The 18928-nt window shown below is 37.1% G+C and overlaps 1 protein-coding gene across 2 annotated transcripts in view; it reads left to right on the top strand.

Moving 5' to 3' along the window:
- STXBP5L (syntaxin binding protein 5L) overlaps nucleotides 1-18928 on the top strand; it is a gene marked incomplete at both ends in the record, with an annotated part of 197112 nt that overhangs the window by 133364 nt on the left and 44820 nt on the right. Inside the window, 3 exons of one of the 2 annotated variants that reach the window (XM_080354705.1) lie at nucleotides 7427-7552; nucleotides 11701-11852; nucleotides 13483-13554. In XM_080354705.1, the coding sequence (XP_080210831.1) occupies nucleotides 7427-7552; nucleotides 11701-11852; nucleotides 13483-13554 (350 nt within the window). The remainder of the gene's footprint in view (nucleotides 1-7426; nucleotides 7553-11700; nucleotides 11853-13482; nucleotides 13555-18928) is intronic. The other variant, XM_080354706.1, reaches the window with a different exon arrangement.

Genomic DNA, 18928 nt, shown 5'->3' with positions numbered 1-18928 from the left:
CAGTATTTTTTGTCATCCTGGTCATTTGTCCACCTCAGTCAGGCAGCTGAACGTCAGACACCAGTTAGTCATTAACACAAACCTTCAGAGAGAAGTTATTAAAAAAATACCAATGTGAAATCTATTTATGCCATTGAAATTGGCAAGAATGCAATTGATTATTTTAGTGGCTAAGATTTTCCCTTAAGGGATTGTCATATGATTTGGTCTGGTGAGGAGAGGAATTGTTCATCCTGGAGGCAGAAAAGCTGTAATGAACCAGTGCAGGTTCTGCTGTTTAATTTTTAGGAGTTTGCTTAACTCCAGATAATGTTGCGTTTAGCTAGCCAACTGACTTTTGTCCCATTTTACACTAAGTAAATGTAAACTTATTTTGACAGAGAAGTTACTTGTCAAAGTAATTATACTACTAGAACTGCTGGTAGCTCTTACATTTATATAGATTTATACTGTGTACACTCTTATCCTTTTCAATAGGGAAAGGCATATAAATATCCACACTTTCCCCCAAAACCCTAATGAGCTCCACATTCCATTTCTGTCAAAAAACTTCTGTTCCAAGCAGAATTACGACGATAAGATGAAAGTAGTTCTGGAAACACAGTAAACCTAGTAGAGCCCTGAATGATGCTGTTGATTTTATATGCAAGTCATTCAGGTAGGCAGCAGTACAGAATCTAAGATTGATAATAATGTAAAGCTGCAGTCATCTATACATGGAGTGGTAAATCTATAACTTGAACTATATTAATAATCCACATAAAATTTTATATACAGACTAGCTTTTAATCTTGGATCCATTGTGTTTCTTTTCATATCTGCTTCTCAGCCTCATTACAGCAAATGGGTGGCAGTCCACATTACATAATTTTTGCTAATCAGAAGTCATAACGACTGAATGTGTTTATGTCTGTGAATAGGCACTAGAAAGCAAGTGGTTGAAGAGGCTGAAGTAATGAAAATTTGGCATTTTTCTGGAATCAAAAGTAAATTTTACCAAGGGAGGCAAGCAGCAGTGTGGAATAAATAGTGTTCTTGCTTATTTCAGAAGATTTTATAATCAAATATAAAGCTATAATAACATAAGAAACGGATGCATTTGTGATTATGCAGATAAGTATTTTTGATGTAAATACTGCCATCAAAAAGCTGTACACAGAATGTAAGTCTTTGTTCCCAGACTTTTATTTTCATCCCAAAATTAGGTCACTCAGGGGTTTTGACAGTGTCTCCAAAATGATAAAGAACTGTCTGTGATTATCTCATGAAGAAAACTAAAAAAACGAAACTTTACAACAACCAAATTCAGTGTAGCGTAACAAGAACATGTCAAGAAAATCAGTGAAATATCTACATTCCTTCTGGGCATACTCCTGCAGTCTGTTTAGGCTTATAGTATAAACACTTCAAAAAACAAAAAAGCAATTCAAAACAAGGTGAAGAAGAACTAAATATCAACATTACTGTTCAAGCAAGATGGATCATGAAACCAGGGAAATAGCTCAAATTCTTAAAGAGGAAGGTGTCACAGGATCATGGGAATGAAAAGCTGAATCATGAAATCTGAAACTATTTTACTCCAGTCTTACGATGTTTCACCAACTACAACTATTCGATGCTTAGAGAAAATACTTGTGAAATAACATCCATCTTACCAAAGAAGATTTTCAAATTTGCAGTGAAAAACAGAGGGAGGAAGGTGTTTGCTATTTTGCTCAGGTAAAAACAATCTGAAAGAAAACTCAGAAAGCACTTCAAGTTCTCTAATATTTTCAGCATGTTGTTAAAAACACATTGGAAAAGCAATATCATAATAAAAACGTATTTTAGAAGATCAGAATTAATTCTGCAGCCATTTTCAGTCTCATGGTAGTTTGTTTAGAAGAAGAAAAGGATAAACACATTGCCTCAACAGATGTTTGTTAGAACTTGCCATAGCAGTGCACTTGACTTTTGTGTTCCCCCCCATCACCAGTTATCCATTATAAAACGTGGATGGTAAGTCTGTCTGTTCAGCAGAAAGGGCATTAAACTGTAGTCTTACTTCCTGAATCTCCTTCACCTGTTTTATATTTTTAGAACATTTTTAAGGGCGAGAGCTGAAAACTGAAAGTGGGATCCAAGGTGGAAACACTGCCACTGGTATGCCTACTAAAGGTTTATCCATAGAGATAAGAAGTGGAAGGGCCCCATTACATAGGCTACTCTGGAGGACTCTTTGTGTAAAATATTTTGCTTCCGCTAGCTGTGAAGTCTGTTTGAAAAGAATATATATTCATCATATGCAAGTCTTGTTGGTAGTTCCAGTTTCCACTAGTCTCAAAAGACCCTCTCTCCCTTAGCAGCTTGTGTGCACAGATGTTCATGCCTTTGTTCTCACCATTAATACTTCTGGATTATCCAGGGCTTCACTAAGCTTATGGATAGCGTCACTTCAGTAATGTTCGAAGATATGTATCTGATGAACAAAGGAAAGGGCAAAGCTTTAGTGCCAGCAGAACACGTAAGAAAGTGCAAAACTTTGAGCAAAGGTTTAATAGAAAACAACAATACAAAGCTATTGCCAGCTGTGGTGGGTTGTCCTTGCCTGGCTGCCAGCCTCTCTCAGTCCCTCTCCTCAACAGGGTAAGGGGAAGAAAAGAAGATGGAAAAAGTTGTGGACTGAGATAAAGACAGGGAGATCACTTACCAGTTAGTGTCACAGACAAAACAGATTCAACTTGGGGAAAAGTAATTTAATTTATTGCCAACTAAAATAGAGTTGGATGATGAGAAACAAAAAGAAACGTAGAAATACCTGTACCCCTTTTTTCCCAACTTCATTCCATCATTCCCAGCTCCTCCGCCCTGAGCACACAGGCGAATAGGGAATGGTGGCTGTGGTCAGTCCATAGCAGCTTCTCTTTGCTGCTCCTTCCCCCTCACACTTTTCTTTCCTCTAGTGTAGTGTACCTCCCATAGGGTACAGTCCTTCAGGATAAGCCTGCTCCAGTGTGGCTCTCTACAAGCCACAGTTCCTTCAGGAAATACCCACCTGCTCCACCGTAGGGTCCTCCGCAGGCTGCAGTGTGGATACCTGGTCCACTGAGGTGCCACCAGCTTGGCTGAGGGGCTCAGCTATGTCCTGCTGTGTGTCTCTGGCAGAGCCAGCTGGAAGCAGCTAGAATGGGGCTGTGTCTGGCACATGGCAGCCCCTGGCCTCTCCTCAAAGAGGCCACCCCTGCAGTCCTCCACCCCCCACTACCAAAACCTTACCACACAACTTATGTACTTCTGTAGTCAGAGAGGGGAAAAGCTGGGAGCAGGTCAGGGTCATGAAGGGTAGAGGCTATGTTTATGTCTTGGAGACCCAAGTGAAGGTCTCATTCCGCATCCTGAAATGCTTCATATATTCTGCTGTGATATGTGACTCTATATCCTCATGTATAATAGGTATACTCTGATAAGGTTAGGGAGTTTGAGGAATCTGCAGGACCTGAGAAAGTTGCAGGATTGTCAAGCACTGGAACAGGCTGTCCAGGGATGTAGTTGAGTCACCATCCCTGGAGGTGTTTAATATATGTGTAGATGTGGCACTTAGGGACTTGATGATCTTAAAGGTCTTTTCCAACCTAAATGATTCTATGATTGTGAAAGGCATCACACATCTAAGAATAAACTGTTTAGCTCTTTTACCAGCTACACCAGCTGGTGCTTGACTTGCACCAGCTCCTGTTTCTGCTGCTTCTTCTATTCAGGCTTGACGTAACCATGTATTAGTTCCAACAAGGGGTCTTGTGCGACCCTGCTACACCATGTGCTTTCTCTGGCTTGGTCAACCCACACTTCAGGAAGCCTCATCCCAACTACTGCCAGCACTGCTTTTTGTATCACATCATTTTTTGGCATGCTAGAGTTATAGCATGTTACTATATCTGTTGCAGTCTGTCAACAACCACGGGTAAAAAGGCTTCTGATGCAAGATGATGAAAGTGGTTGCCTTCTTGTCTCTAACCAGGCAGTTATAGTGCTGTTCGTCTCCACTATTGGCTTACATATTGTCACAATGAGATTCCTTTCCGGTTTGGGTCAAGACTGTGGCTCTTGAGAGCTTTCTTTTTAGCTCTTGCAACTGCAGCAACCCTGAGCATGTAAGGGAAGGGTGGTGGTCCAGACCCCTGGCCTGGAGGTCTGTTCTCACAGCTGGTCCTGGACAGTCAGGAAAGAGAAAGAAGAGGGCAGAAAAAAGCATCCTGCTTGTTGAACTGTGCTGTCGTGTTATTCCTATGACAAGGTCTGAGCCAAGTGGCTGATTACTGCTCCAGATAAATGGATATGTGAGGTCTGAACAGTGCGACAGGCAGATGAAATAGTGTGCTAAGCCACTGTTAAGGAAATGCATTTAGAAAGACAGATGAGGAATGCCTTCCTCATTAAGTGGTAAATAAGTGTCGCAGTTTACTGCAGGGCGACAATAAACCCTGGCAGATGCTCTCCATTAACTGCACCCCCTGCCAAGGAAAGGTAATATGAGGAAAAAGGGAGAGACACTTGCAAGTTGGAATAAGTTAAAAATGCTTTACTAACGCTACTAGTTAATTAAAAAAAAAAAAAAAAAAATACAAAATATACAAAACCAATTTTGAATTTCCCGGGATAGCACAGCGTTGCCCATGGTGAAGCTGGTGCTGCTTCAGCAGCTGCAGGGCAGGCACCCGAAAGTCCTGGGCTGGACTCTGCAATAAACTGAAGCTGGATTCAGGGATGCAGTGTCTGGAACCAAGGCTCGGATCATAGGCATTACAGGCAGGGTCCTCTTCAGATGCCAGCCATGGTCTAAGAGAGCGAGACCCTTGTGATCTCCCACTTTTATAGGGTGTATGACATGTATGGGATGGAAGGCTTAGCTGGTCAATTTCAGTCACCTGTTCAGTTCGCTCCTCCTTGCAAATACACCCGTCTCATTTATGGGACGTGCCAAATTTATCAGTAACCTTGGCTGCCATAGCAATAAGTCTAAACCTGGGTCTCTTCTGCATACCATTGCTACCGTTATTAGCTCCAGACAGTGTCTGAAAAAACCTGCAGCCAAATTTGGAAAACTGCAATTACTTAGAAGAATTTAGCTGAAAGGAAAATTCACTAAAAGAGAAACTGGTCTTGTTTTCATCAAAGCCAGGACAATAAGGAAAAGATTTGGCAAGGTTAGTGAACCCTCTACAGCAAAAATACAAGCAATACAGCCTAAACTGACATTGTTAAACAATTTGAGACATGGTGCAAATGAATTTTGAAAAGGCAGTTATCAATTATGTTGTACCAGATGCAGATGCCCAGGCACTGACAGCGGGGGTTGCAGGGCGGCCCCTGTGAGGAGCTGCCAGGGCTGCCCCATGCCGGACACAGCTGTTCCAGTGGGCTCCAACCCACCCATCGCAGTGCACAGCTGAGCTCCATGGGCAAAATGGTGGCATCTCTGAGAAAGCCTGTGCAAGAAAGGGCAGAACACTGCACAGCAGCTGTGAGAGAGAGGAGTGACAAAAAATGTGAGAAACAGCCCTGCAAGGTGAGAGAAGGAGGAGGATGTGCTCCTGGCATCAGAGCAGGGACCCTTCTGCAGCCCATGGAGAGGAGCATGGTGATGCAGGTTGTCACCCTGCAGCCCATGGAAGCAGGAGGTCATAAGGTACTTCCATATTCAGTCTTTTCTCCTGCTCTGTATCAGGCCATGAAAATGTGACACGCATCATGCAGTCTTCTGTTCTTCATAATTTCTATCAAAATTAGGAATCTATTTGCTTTATACATTGTCAGATGTGCTAATGAAGTTGTGTCGTTCAGAACTTTTGCCCTGTTGTCATTCCATGGTTACCTTTTGCTTCATTTTACTTCAGTTTTCTGCATCTATCTTTAATTTTCCAAGATTGCCAGTAGCCCTTTTTGTCACCAAGGCCTCCATCCCGACAGATGCAGTCAGTGTAGCTACAAAAAAGCTGATAACCATGGTTATTGAATTATAAGCTTGAATATCCTCTCTTGAGGGAAGTGCTTGCTTACTTACTTGCTTCTGAACAGAAATTTGTTGGATTCTTTTCCAATCTGATCCATCATCTTTTCACGTGTATGGGCCAGGGCTGCTTGGAAAGCTTGCTGAGTCACATTATAGTCATGTTCAGGAGACAGTCTGCATCATCAGAGTCATCAAAGATCTCTTCTGTAAGATACAGTACACAGGATAATACTGCTTATTTATGGTAGAGATATATGTATAGAGATGTGCTTACAGCAGAAAGACATATTTTGTGCCAAAAACTGCAGTTCTTCAGAATGTGTTGTCAATATGGCTATATTAACTAGCTGCTCTCCTTCCTCTCCTGATTCTTGGTCTTTTGGTACTATTTTTCACAGGGACAGAGGATTTTACATGATAGACTGCTCTATTATGAATGTGTGAAGAGGAACACAATATAAGCAGTCTCACCTTTTACTTCTACAGTAAAAATGCATTGGCTAGTAGGCTTTATATATAAATTATAATACTACCTACAGTGCGAATGTACAAATGAATAATGTGATTAGCTCAAAGTATTGCTGGTGTTGCATAATATCTTCTTTCAGTGTATCATCACATTAAGAACACACATGTAGTGGTCATACGGAAGTGTTCAGCTCTTGCACTCCCCTTTGATATGTGCACCTTCGCTACCTGCTTTGCAAGTCATTGAACGTGCCGTTACAGAATATGAAAAGGTGTTAATAATCATATCAGATTTATGTAGCAATCATTCATTCATGAAGACTAGATCACATATTAGGTAATTATACTCCTAAGAAGAAAATAGGACTTGTTTGTACTAGATCAACAAATAGAATCAAGTGCAGAAGTTTTTAATATATAGTGGTGAGGATCACTACAGAAAGATATCTTCTCTTGCCTCTTTGCCTTTTTCTGTTGTGATTTACTTCAGAACACGAAAGCTCAAAAAATACAGAAATGTCCTGTTTCAAAGTTTCAGAAGAAAGAATTTTAAGTTTTCCATTCAAGTTGATCATTCATGATGGTTTCTAAGTATGCATTATAAAGCATAAGAAAATATTCTGAAAAAGGAAAATCAAAGCAAAACGATTAAACAAAAATTATTTTTATTGAACCCCACCTACATCAGCTCCAGAGTTTCTCTTGTAGGGAATATTGAAGTTTTCAGATTTGTTTCTACAACAGAAATTAAAATCAAAACCTGGAATTCCTCCAAAATATCCCTCTTCTGATTGGAATGCCTGGTCTCAATGTGCGAATATATGCACAGTATGCTGCAAGTGCTGGTACTGCTCTGGGCTTATTAAGGGGTTGTGCTTCACTATTATTTTTTGAAGAGAAGTAGTTGTTATTCATGGCCCAGTCTGTCTGTTTGTTTGTTTGTTCTTATTTTGTACCTTTTCTTCTTAGTGTTAAGACTCGACCTGTGCGAATGCCTCCTGGATACCAAGCAGATCTTGTTATTCAGTTGGTATGGGTGGATGGTGAGCCTCCGCAACAGATTACCAGTCTTGCTGTAAATTCTGCTTATGGACTGTAAGTAACTCAAAATTCAAGTTGCATTGCTTTATTGTTTATTGGACTAAATAATGTATTTTCCAATTATACTTTGAAGTTTCCCACAGGCAATTAAAGTCAGAGTAAGAATAAACAAAAGGTGCTATAACCCAGATTCTTGGAGAAAAATTATTTGAAGACATATAAAGATTGGGATATGAGATGTTAAACTGCCATTCTTACCAATATTTCTACTATTCCTATTTAAAAGACTGAATCTTCTCATATTATTTTGTCCATCCTTTCAAATAAAATCTATATGCCCTTCAAATCTGTAATTTTTAAAGTTATTTTGAAAAGATCACCAAGGTGAAATACATTTAATAGAAAATGGTTATGTGATTAAGTGTTAAATGTCATTTTTCATGACATCATATCTTAGCTGGAACAGCATTTTTATGTCTGTGCTAATCTGTGTTTACAAGAGAACCAGAGACTTGAAATCAAAAATTGAGTAACGAACATTGAAATACTAAATTCTTTATGGAAATGCAAGTGAGCATATCTGTGTGTATTTTTTTCCTCAGGTTCAATTTATTTGCTAGTTTTTAATGTTTTCTCTCACTCAGAGTCACCCATATATGTTAAAATGTTTTTTCCCTTGGAAGGTGTTACTCCAGTAAAAATTTTAGGCTATAATGGATGTTAGATATTTTACTCGTTATGACTTTCATTTGACTCTCTTCATACACTTCCAAAATTTCATGCAGAGCCTTTACGTTTGTTCAAAAATATTGTTATTTGGGGGCTGTTTTGTCAGGTCTTTGGCCTGAATTTCCAGACAGTTTCCTGTTAATGAACTCAAGAAGTTTCTTAAGTTTTACCATAGCCAGACGCATTTGTCATCTGTGCAAATTGTTGGGTTTTGACTAATTTGCTCCCTTGCAGGCCTCAGGCCTCTAGGCAGTATCTGAATTCAGGAATAATTACACCATTCTCTTACTTGTAAACTACCCTGACAGCGTGCAGTTCTCATAGTACTCACAGTGGTTTCCCGAACACACCTGATTCAATCAAATGCTTTACGTCGTTTTCTTTGCTGGGAGCAGTAATAGTTTACAGGGCAGCTTCCTTTAAAATAGCATATACTAAGTACATGAGTGTTTTGCAAATAAATGCATATATCAGTAAACAAGCCCAATAGCCTAAATTTAATTCTCTTACAAAAGCTGCCAAAAAAGGCGTATTTCTTTATATTTATTGATCTCTGAAACTATATATGACAAATAATATGAACTTATAATAAGTGTCTGTGATATTACTGCAATCATCAAACAGGATTAAAGATATAAAAAAAACTTTATCCCCAGCAAATATAAAATACTTCAGACATTGTGACACTTTATTTAATGTATTTACTTTTAACAGTACCATGCTACAAATTAGAAGTATTAACACCTGTTTTATTTCTTTTGAAATGAATCATCAAAAAACTTCTATATGTTATGGAAGTAGACAAGAAAAATTTACAAAAAGCTTCAATTACAACTGAAGATCTACAAGGTTAAAGACAAATAATAAATTTATTTTAAAGTGTGTTCTGTTGGAATGAAAGCATTCTCTGACAATTTATTACAAGCCCATGTGGTAAAAAATTTCAGCCATTGTATATATTAATTGTCAAGAAATGTCTGAGAAGGATTTTATGATATTTCTGTGAAAGATACCCACAGAACAGAACATCTCCAAGCAACTAATTCTACTCATCACTCAAAATAGAGAAATTGTGCTTTTTTTGGTATTTGATTTTATAAAGACTTGAATGTTAGCAATTTATTTTAATCCTTGTTAATAATAAAGTCTGTCTAGATTTTCTAGTCATTCCTCAGAAGTATTACAGTATTAATGAGCAATTTCTGGTATTTTGTAATTTTTTTAGGGATAAAAAGTATTATCTCCATGCTTGTCTGTGAACTGACAGTAGCTCAGAAAAATGCAGATCAGGAAGTAATGATCCATTTTGTTGTTTTGTTGACCAGAGTGAATGGTCACTAGCTCTTCTTTTGACACGTTTTCCAAAATTAATAAATCTCAGATTCATCATTTTCAATATGCAGATGGCTATAATTGTTTTTGCCTAACTCATCAACAGATGAAATTGACACGTTAGTTTTATTCATTTATTTTTCTTCTCCGCCTAGAACACATGGATTTATGAACACAGGAATTGCTGTCACACTTTATACTAGTAATCTTTTTTTACTTCAATATACTTTCTCTTACAAGGCCTATTAACATATGCCTTAAAGCAAAGTACCAGAATACCAAAAACAAATAGCAAAATAATTTTTTACTATTCTTTATCAGTCAATTTGTGTCAAGAAACATGAAGACATGTAAAACTTTGCACAGCCTGCTCTTCTGGCAAATGTGACAGAGTTCCATTTTGTCCCAGGAAACTCTCTAAAATGCTTTTTTCTCATATTAAGCAAAACACACTTGAGAAAATTCTGAAACCGATGTTGCTCTACATTCCTAAAACGTGGAGTTTATTCCTCGGTGTGTGTTATGATCTTTACACATAAGCACAAAATATTGCTAAATAAAAGTGTATTTATACACACTTTAAGCTGGCATGTATTAGTAGCTGCCTAAGCTACAGAGCAGTGGAGAGTCAATGGGGAAAAAAAGACTATGTTCATAACATTTCTATAGATAGTGTACTGAAGTCAGTGTTAAGTCAAGGGTAGAAAACATAGTGTAGTAACAACCATTGGAATTTGAGCCACTGTCGTGGATGGTGCCTTAATTTGCCAGTTTGACAAACAGGAAAAACTCACCTCATTTTCACCCTATACTTTTTCTATTTGCTATATGGGACCTCCTTTTTATCATGGAAGCAGAGGAAGAAAAGGTACAACAGAGAAAAATCTTTTATCTAGCCTGCTTCCCCTTCATCTCATTACTTCTCTCTTTCCCTGTTGTTTTTCCACACACAAATTTGTATATCTCCTTTAAGATATTTTGGAGCTATATTAAGAAGAGTCAGCTGATAGAAAAGGAGGGACTTCTGTAAGATAATCATCAGTATATAATAGTCCTGCTTACATGAAGTCTCCAACAATGCAGTGCAAGAGTTTTGCATATGGATCCTGTAGATAGTCATATGTTCTGTGAATTTGTTTTACTACTGCATCTTTAAAAGGTTTAATGCTTTAGTGAGATTTTATCTGCTGATATATACAGGTTTCCCTCTGCCATGGGTAACTTCAGACCTTTTCCCAGGTCTTACATATAAACATGTTTAGTGTCTTTTTGTCTCTTGCTTTTTCTTAGATAGACATATTGTCTAATTCCTCACCTCAACCTCCACCCCTTCCAAGTTGGGGAGAAAGGATAAACAGAAAGTGTTTTTATGGGAGAACAGAATGTGCTGCTGGTCGATTACAACTTCTTCCCTCTTTCTGAAGCTGGTGTCAGAAGGGAATCAGTAGTAGCAACAGAGCAAAATCAGGGTAGAATGCTTCTAAAAGGAGTTTCTAGGCAGCAAAATAAATTAATCGTTCCATCTATTTTTCCTTATAACAAGACTGCAGTTCGGATCTTAGGCAATCTCACACCTCTTGAGAGGTCTTGCCCATGTTTCAAAGCACCATCAAAATGTCAGTTATGGAAGCATTTCAGAGGGACAGAGGCTGATTTAGTAGGAATCTGTAATGTAGCCAAGCTGATACACTTGGAATGAAATTTTATAAATATCTTTTAGATTTAGGTATCTTCAAAATAAACTCAAATATATTTCATTTATCATTTATATTTAGATTTTTTATTGTAAATTTATTTGAATTTATGTTTGTATTTTATAGATATGTATAGCCACTTTTTAAGATCTATGTCCAGATTTGCAGTCTTAGCTTACATCAGTATTACTAGAATTATATTTAGACATTATTGCAATGTGTTTGGCATAGAAAGTTAATTAAAGTGGGCAGTTTGCTTTCTGGAATGCCAAGTTGGAAAAAAACTTATAAATTCAGGATTACAAATCTTAAAGAATTATAAAAGTAACCTTTGAGTGGTTTCTGAAGAGAATTTTTATGCAGAATTCGTGATAATGAACAATAGTTATTGCTTGCACCAATTAATTACATGCTACTAATACCTTTGAGGAACATTTCTTTTCTCAGAGTGGCATTTGGAAACTGCAATGGTTTGGCTGTTGTGGACTTTATGCAGAAGACGATGCTGCTCAGCATGGGAACCCTTGACCTATATGGATCAAGTGATCCATACCAGCGTCAACCCCGTTCGCCTCGCAAAAGCAAGCAGTTTGCTGCAGGTAGGAAATAAATTATTGTGGTTATGAGCCTGATATGTTCCTTGGTTATTTTTGCCTGTGGCTTTTTAAAGTGCTTTTGAAATGCATGACTATTTGCCGACCAATGGAGTTTCTATAACTTGACAAAAGAAACCTGACATGCTTTAGGTACTGGCACTTTCTCAGAAACAAAATGTTTTAAGAAGTTCATTCTTTTGGGATGGAGGTCAGCAAGTAATTTCCTTAGCTGAGTCTCAAAAAATTGTTATGATCAGAGCAGCAAATTGTTTCTCTGGCAGTCACTTGAAGTGTAGTCTGGTTTCAGGAAGTTCATACCAATAGGTGAGACTTCAATTTAAACTTAATCTTATTTTCCAAGTGTTATTCATTGATATTTGAAGAGGCCATTGGGTTTGGAGAAGTGTAACACCTGAGAGACGTTATGTAGTATAAGTAGCTCAAATTAGCCACTTTGTTAGCGAATTGAAGCTCTTGATATAAGCTTACTAAAATCAAAATTTTAAAATTTGATGATGATCACATTTGTAAGTCATGGCTATTATTACACATTGTGTGTTAGAAATATTAGTCCATCACTGCAGCTAAATTTTGCCATACTTTTTGGTTATCTAAGAAATGTATTTGTGTGAGAAAAAAGTCAGAAGATCTGTGTTTCTAGCTTTTTACTCTACATATTCCATACTAACGTACTAGAGTCAGACACAATAATGAAATGTGTTTTACGTAGCTGTGAAATTTTAGAATTAGATTTAAAAATCTGTTTGAAGGTGTGTTTTAAATCTAACCACAAAATTTTAAAAGTAGCAGATTATTGTGGGTTTATGACATCAGCATTTTCATCAGCAGATCTTGCACTAAGTCATCAAATCCTATTTCTCCATAGAGTCAATGGAAACTGTTTTTAATTGGGAGCATGTTCATACTCCAAATAGAAAGTAAAATTTAGAGAACAAAATATAAGTCTTCAGATCTATTTCCATTCCTGAAAGACCATTTATTTCACTTTCTAGGCATTTAATCACGGCAAGCTTAGTTCTCATCTGTGCCAAGTGTTAAAGATGTAAATTTGGCACAGCCAAGGAGGGAAGAGACAAGCAGCTTTAAGCTACTTGCAGCTTCTCTGTCTTGTTCAACCAGCCTCACAGCAGCTCCTGAAGTAACTGAGCAGCCGGGCACAAGCGATGTGCTGCAGAGCCCTGTACAAAAGGTGGGGCAGCTGCTGTAGAAAGAGCTATTGTCAGCACTGTGCCACACAGGATTTCTCTGTGTCGGTGACAATCTTGGACAGTCTTTCAGGGCAACATTCCAGCTCCACAGTGTCGCTAGAATGGAGCCCACTGAGGTTGAGTGACCACTAAGAAGGAAAATGTGCATCTAGATCGCTCATAGAAACTGTGCACCTGAAAAAAAAAAAAGCCTCAGCTGCTTTCTCACCATCCATCCCACATTCTTTATGCTTTTGATTATTTTTCTTGTTATATCTCCCAATTGGAAGGTAAGCATCTGCTGAAATTTCTTCACCTTGGCTGTTCTAGATGCTGGTTATGATACCACTTCCTTTCACTTTAGACTGTTTTTTCTCTCTTTCCTCTGCCTGCTGCTGATGCTGGTGTACTGGCATGTTCCAAAGACAACTTTTGCATGCGTGGCCTGTCTAACTTTTATCCAGATTTAACGAAACGGATCCGTACTTCCTATCAGAGTAAGTTCTATAAAGGTTAGGCAAATAGCTTTATTGTGATTGGACTATGCCTGACTTAAACCCATGTGTTTCTGCTTTGTAATGTGTTTTTTAAAACACATTCAGCATGCATGCAAACTTATTACATATTGTGATGTCAACCATGCTTAATTTTGACAAATAGCTTTATTATATAGATATTTCCGATCTGTTTTCTTCTTCCAAAAGAGTCAATGAGAAAACCTCAGTGACTCATATGGGGCAGATGTGGCCTTAGTAATGATTTTTCAACAATGTTACATTCTTGATGACAGTGTCTTTCTTTGGTTTTATATTTATTTCAGTGTACATCTACTTATATGAAGCATTTCTTGTTTTGCAATGGCACTGCCTGTTTGTGGTTATTAATTAATTCTTCCCTATTTCCAGAACAGCAATGTGGCTTAAAAGAGTACCAACTGGATTGGGTGCTGTGAAATTTAAAATTTTAATCTTGGCTTGGTAGTTGAATATCTGGCTTTGGGGAAGCATCCCATGCCTCTGATCTTTCATGTGGAATGTAAAGTGGGTATAAAAATACATACATCAAAGAGAGCTATGGAAATTGATGGGTTTAGTATCTTTAAATTTTGAATTATACTGATATGCAATTTATATATTAGTATTCATCTAAAGCAGAATGCGATGAACAAAGCTATAATTAATTTTGCAAAAATGATTGTTCAACAGATGAGCAGTATGTATCTTAATTAACTGCAGTGCTTATATGTAATTAGGTCTCCAGGATGCCTCTTATTCATCTCTTTTTAAAGCAGTTTTCACAGAACAACTGGATAGGCAATTTTACATTAATTACTCAGTATAGGCTGAATAAAGAAAGAGGTGGAAGTTGGTTTATCATGTCACGTAAATAGAGACTTGTGTAGCTACTGAAATGCATTTATACAGTCGCATAAGAAACTCTATTCTGTCTCTCTAGACTGATTACTCTACTCAACAACTGATTTCTATGGTTTTATTTCATAATACTTGATGAAAAGTGGCCTGTTTAGCTAAATGACAAGTCCCGTTACAAATCCAGCAATCCATAAAAAGGTTTGGTGTACAGTATCTTAAAGTTCATTAGTTTGGTCTTGCTAATTTCAAGTCTGTAACAGAGAATCTGAGGGACAGGCAGCAGTAAAAGGCTTGGGAGATTTCTCCCACTAAAAAATTAATAAATTTTAAGATCAAAAGTGACCAGTATTTTCATTCAAAATGACAAACACAGACTGTAGATTTTTTCACAGCTGAAAACGTATCAACCCAAAATCAGAAAAGTCCACAAAATCTTTCTGTATATACCATAACAGAAGAGTACAAATCTGACTGTTCTGTAAGTTCATTAACAGTTTCATTTCTTTCCTCAAAAATTATTTGGTTATTACTTTTGCCATTCTCTGCTTATACAGGAGTGTGTACTGTATGATATGAAAGATATACCAGACAAGAAGATGAAGAGCAGGGCAAGAATGTGTCATAGGCTTTAAAATATCTTACTAAGTCGTTCTGAAGTTATGATTTGTTGTATGTCTTATCTGAGATGTGAGTTTTAAGAGGAGTATTGAGAATGGATTTAGGATTCTGCTTACAAGTTTATCTCTTCTTGTAAGGGATGATGATGGAAAAAGAAAAATCAATTATTTTTTGAAATGGTGAGGTTGAAGTTGATATTATTAAGGCAAAGCAGAAGCTGTCATGTGATAACATAAGCATTATGACTAAAGGTTGGAGGGTTATATAAGTGAAAATGGAAGTTAATGGGAAGACATATCAGGAGTTGATTCAATTAAGTAATGAACCAGGAAGATAATTTCACAAGAATCAGTTTGAGAGAATGAGACTTTCAGGCACTGAAGCCAAAGAAGAGATTATCAAACAGCAAGATGCTTAGACTTTTGTTGGTCAGTTTGGAGGTGATTTGCAGGAAGAAACTCTCTAGTTTAGTATCAGCCTGAATCTGAGCATTAAAGTGTGATGTTCCAAAGATGAAACCAATATTATGGATGACAGTCTCAGGGAAGACAGTGATGCTGTTAGCTGTGTTGAAGTAGCCAAGAGAGAAGACAAAAAATAATAGACATAAAAATAGAGTTCATCTTGGCAATGTTAAGTTCATGTCTGTACACTTGTGAGTACATTTTAGAAAAGGAGGAATACTACTCTAACTTGGATGGAAGGAATCCAAGTTAGAGATGTGTATTTATGAACCATTAGGCGGCAGGGAATAGATATTTATTTCTCTGTTTATAGGAGAGAACCTCCTGAAATATTGGGACAGAGAGTTAAAGGTAGCATTCATGTTTCAATCTGGAGTGCCTTGCAACTGGAGAGGGGAAAAAAACCAACCAAACCAACCATAAACCAGGGAAAATAAGCAATATTTTGGAGACACAAGATTTGCCAAAGGAAAGACCTAATCAACAATGTCCAAGGGCATCCAATATACAAAGCACAGTGGTGAAAAAATTGTTTTGAAATTTAGCCAATAAATCTATAGAGGCCTTGGTAAGAGTAATGTATGCACATGCAAACCAGACTCAAAAACATCTAGGGTGGACGTAGAGCATTAAGACAGCATGTTCTCTGGTTTGGGAGGTGAAAGTGGGAATTGACAAGCGAGAAGTGAAGAAATCAGAAACGTAACCCATTCTAGGCATACCTAATGGGAGACACATAATTGTCCTATCGGGGTAAGTAATTTGAGGAAAATAAGAGGCTAAGATGAGGGCTAAGTGCAGAACTGGAGGTAGCTTTCTGGTGTCGATGACCTGTTCCATTTGCTCTAACATCCGCTGGCAGCCACCTTCTTTTGTAGTAAGAGTATGTGCCAAGCCAAATAAAATAAACTCTCTCTGCAGCAGGGCAGAACTATGTTGTTGTTTGCTCATGTTTTTCTTTTTTCTTCAACTGAAATCAAGTTGTACGTGTTATTACCTAGTGGTAGATAACATATATTCAAATACTAAAACAAGTACATTTACTGCATCTAGAGAGAGAATTTGCAGTAGAATATAAAAATACCAACTTGAAAATTCAATTTGCATTTCCTTACTAGAAATTTGTACCATCTGTTGGTAAAACAAGAAAATACATGAGTCTTTATGAAGCATCCAAAAAGTCTGCAAGTTGAAAGGATATTGATCCATGGGAAAATAATTTTCAGAATGAAGACTTTTCAGTGAAAACTCCTTTTTCGACCTTCATGCCAGTCCCTTGAGAGGATGTGAGGAAAAGTAGCCTTGATCTGACAGCTGGACGACGAAAACTGTGTATTATGAGTCATTACATATCACTAATTGATACTTTAGATCACACCTGGCAACACAGTAGAAACTAATATAGGTTGAGTTTTAAGTCCACAGCTGTATTCTGAACTAGCTGTCATTTCCAAATAATGCATCATATTTAAACATAAAGGGAACATAATGTGATAATTCAGTGTGAAGATAACACTGGGTTTACTTATTGGCTAGCAAATATTTATGATAATTTATTTATAAGCAAAGATGTCATAGCTTTGTGTGCTTTATGTAAATGATCAGTCTAAATCATTTAATCATAGAGATGGAAATTTTAAATTTCAAAAATAATTTGAAATTATGAGTTCATGAAACTTATTACTCCATGCTAGACAGTACATCTTTTGATGCTTTAATAAAAAGGAAACTGGAATCACAGTTAACTTGGAAAAGTATCCATGGGATATATCTTTTAAAGTGCTTTAATGACTGATGTGATATATTTACATCTTGCACTATTTTCACGTTTGTGATGTGTTCAAATCAAAGCCTATTTCTTTATATCATTAATGAAAATATCTTCTCAAAGGTGGTGTTTTACATTGCCGATCTCAGTTATTTGCCTCCAGTTTTGCTGCTATATTCTTCTTGCTCTACCTGGACTCAATATTTTCTGGTGTATTTTTTTGGCTAAACATACCTAAAATATCTCGAGACACAGAACGGGCCTGCTGAACTTCAAGATGAAAAGTGAAAATACTTTTGGAATCTAGCTTCAGTAGCTGTTGTAGCCTCTCAGAGATTCAATGGAAGCTAAGTTGCATGGAAATACTTATACATGATAAATTTTTGAAAATATTTAGGTTGGTTTCCTTTAAAAGGAAATGACAGTAGAAAATAAGCAGTAGCACAAAGAAGAGCTTGAGAGCTCACTTTCTTATCTCAAAGGGAAATAAAAGACAATATTTAATGGAATCAAAAGTAACATACAAAAAATTGACAAATGTGTGTTTATTCCTTTCAGCAAATGATGATTGTGCAATTCATTGTCATATAGCATCTTTAGGATTGATAACTTAATAAGACTAAAAGGGACTTAGGATACATGGATGGACAATGAGAAGAACTCATTATAATATTTCTAAGCAAAGAAAGATTTATAGCAGGAGAAAATCTGCAAATGCTAGTGCTTAAGCAAATCTAAGCATCCAATATTAAGCCAGTGCCCCTGAGCCAGGCACATTGTAACACTTATTCTTAAAGATGGGGAATTATTGCAGGTTTTTTTTTTAAAGCACTTTTGGTAGATATTGTTAGAGGCAATAGTGGCTTGACAACAGGTCTAGATTTATAGAGAAGTTAACTTGTGCACTGTTTTTAAGTACAATAACGTGAATTCAATCTTTACTATTTTAAGTTGTAAAACTCTTGTCAAACATAAAGAACTTGTGGTTTTCTCTTGGGTTTTCAGAACAGTGGTGTGATTTGGTGCATTTCCTGCTTAAGTCAGTGGCACCATAATTTATATTTAGCTGTAATATTGTTTCTGTGAACTCAAAATTCTAAATAGAATAGAAGCAAAATCTGACCTGGCATTTGACATTGTAACTATCACGAATAATAACTCTACAAGGTTTAGAAGAATTTAATCAATCCCAACATCATAACCATAGTGTTAAAATTTTAATAACTCACATACTGCATTTGCAAAAGAAACATATTAATATTTCATATGTTTTATCTGAACAGTACTGGTGACCAAGTGGCAGCAGATTTATTTTAAAACAAGTATCTATTTGAATTTTAGAGATAAGGGTCTCTGAGCCTGAGGGTCTAGAAGCCATAAAAATTAAAACATGTCATGTTGCAGAAGGCATGGTTCCAGATTAAAGCGTTTGGAAAGGTCCTGATAGGATGTTTGACTTCCAGGATACAGCATACTCAGGGCATGTATAAACACAGTATCAGTAGGAGAGTAATGCACTTCTGAAAGTGGGCTGATTTTCACCAGGCTCTGTGACCTGAGCGCTGTGGTGGCTTGCTGGGCTGTTTGGAGTCCCAAGTAGGCTATAGCATGAAGTGTCAAAACTCCCTATAACATAGGAATATGTTAC

Source organism: Nesoenas mayeri, assembly GCF_963082525.1.
Source record: "Nesoenas mayeri genome assembly, chromosome: 1".
Lineage (NCBI taxonomy): Eukaryota > Metazoa > Chordata > Aves > Columbiformes > Columbidae > Nesoenas > Nesoenas mayeri.
The sequence above is the reverse complement of the archived record's forward strand: the minus strand, read 5'-3'. Positions and strand labels throughout refer to the sequence as shown.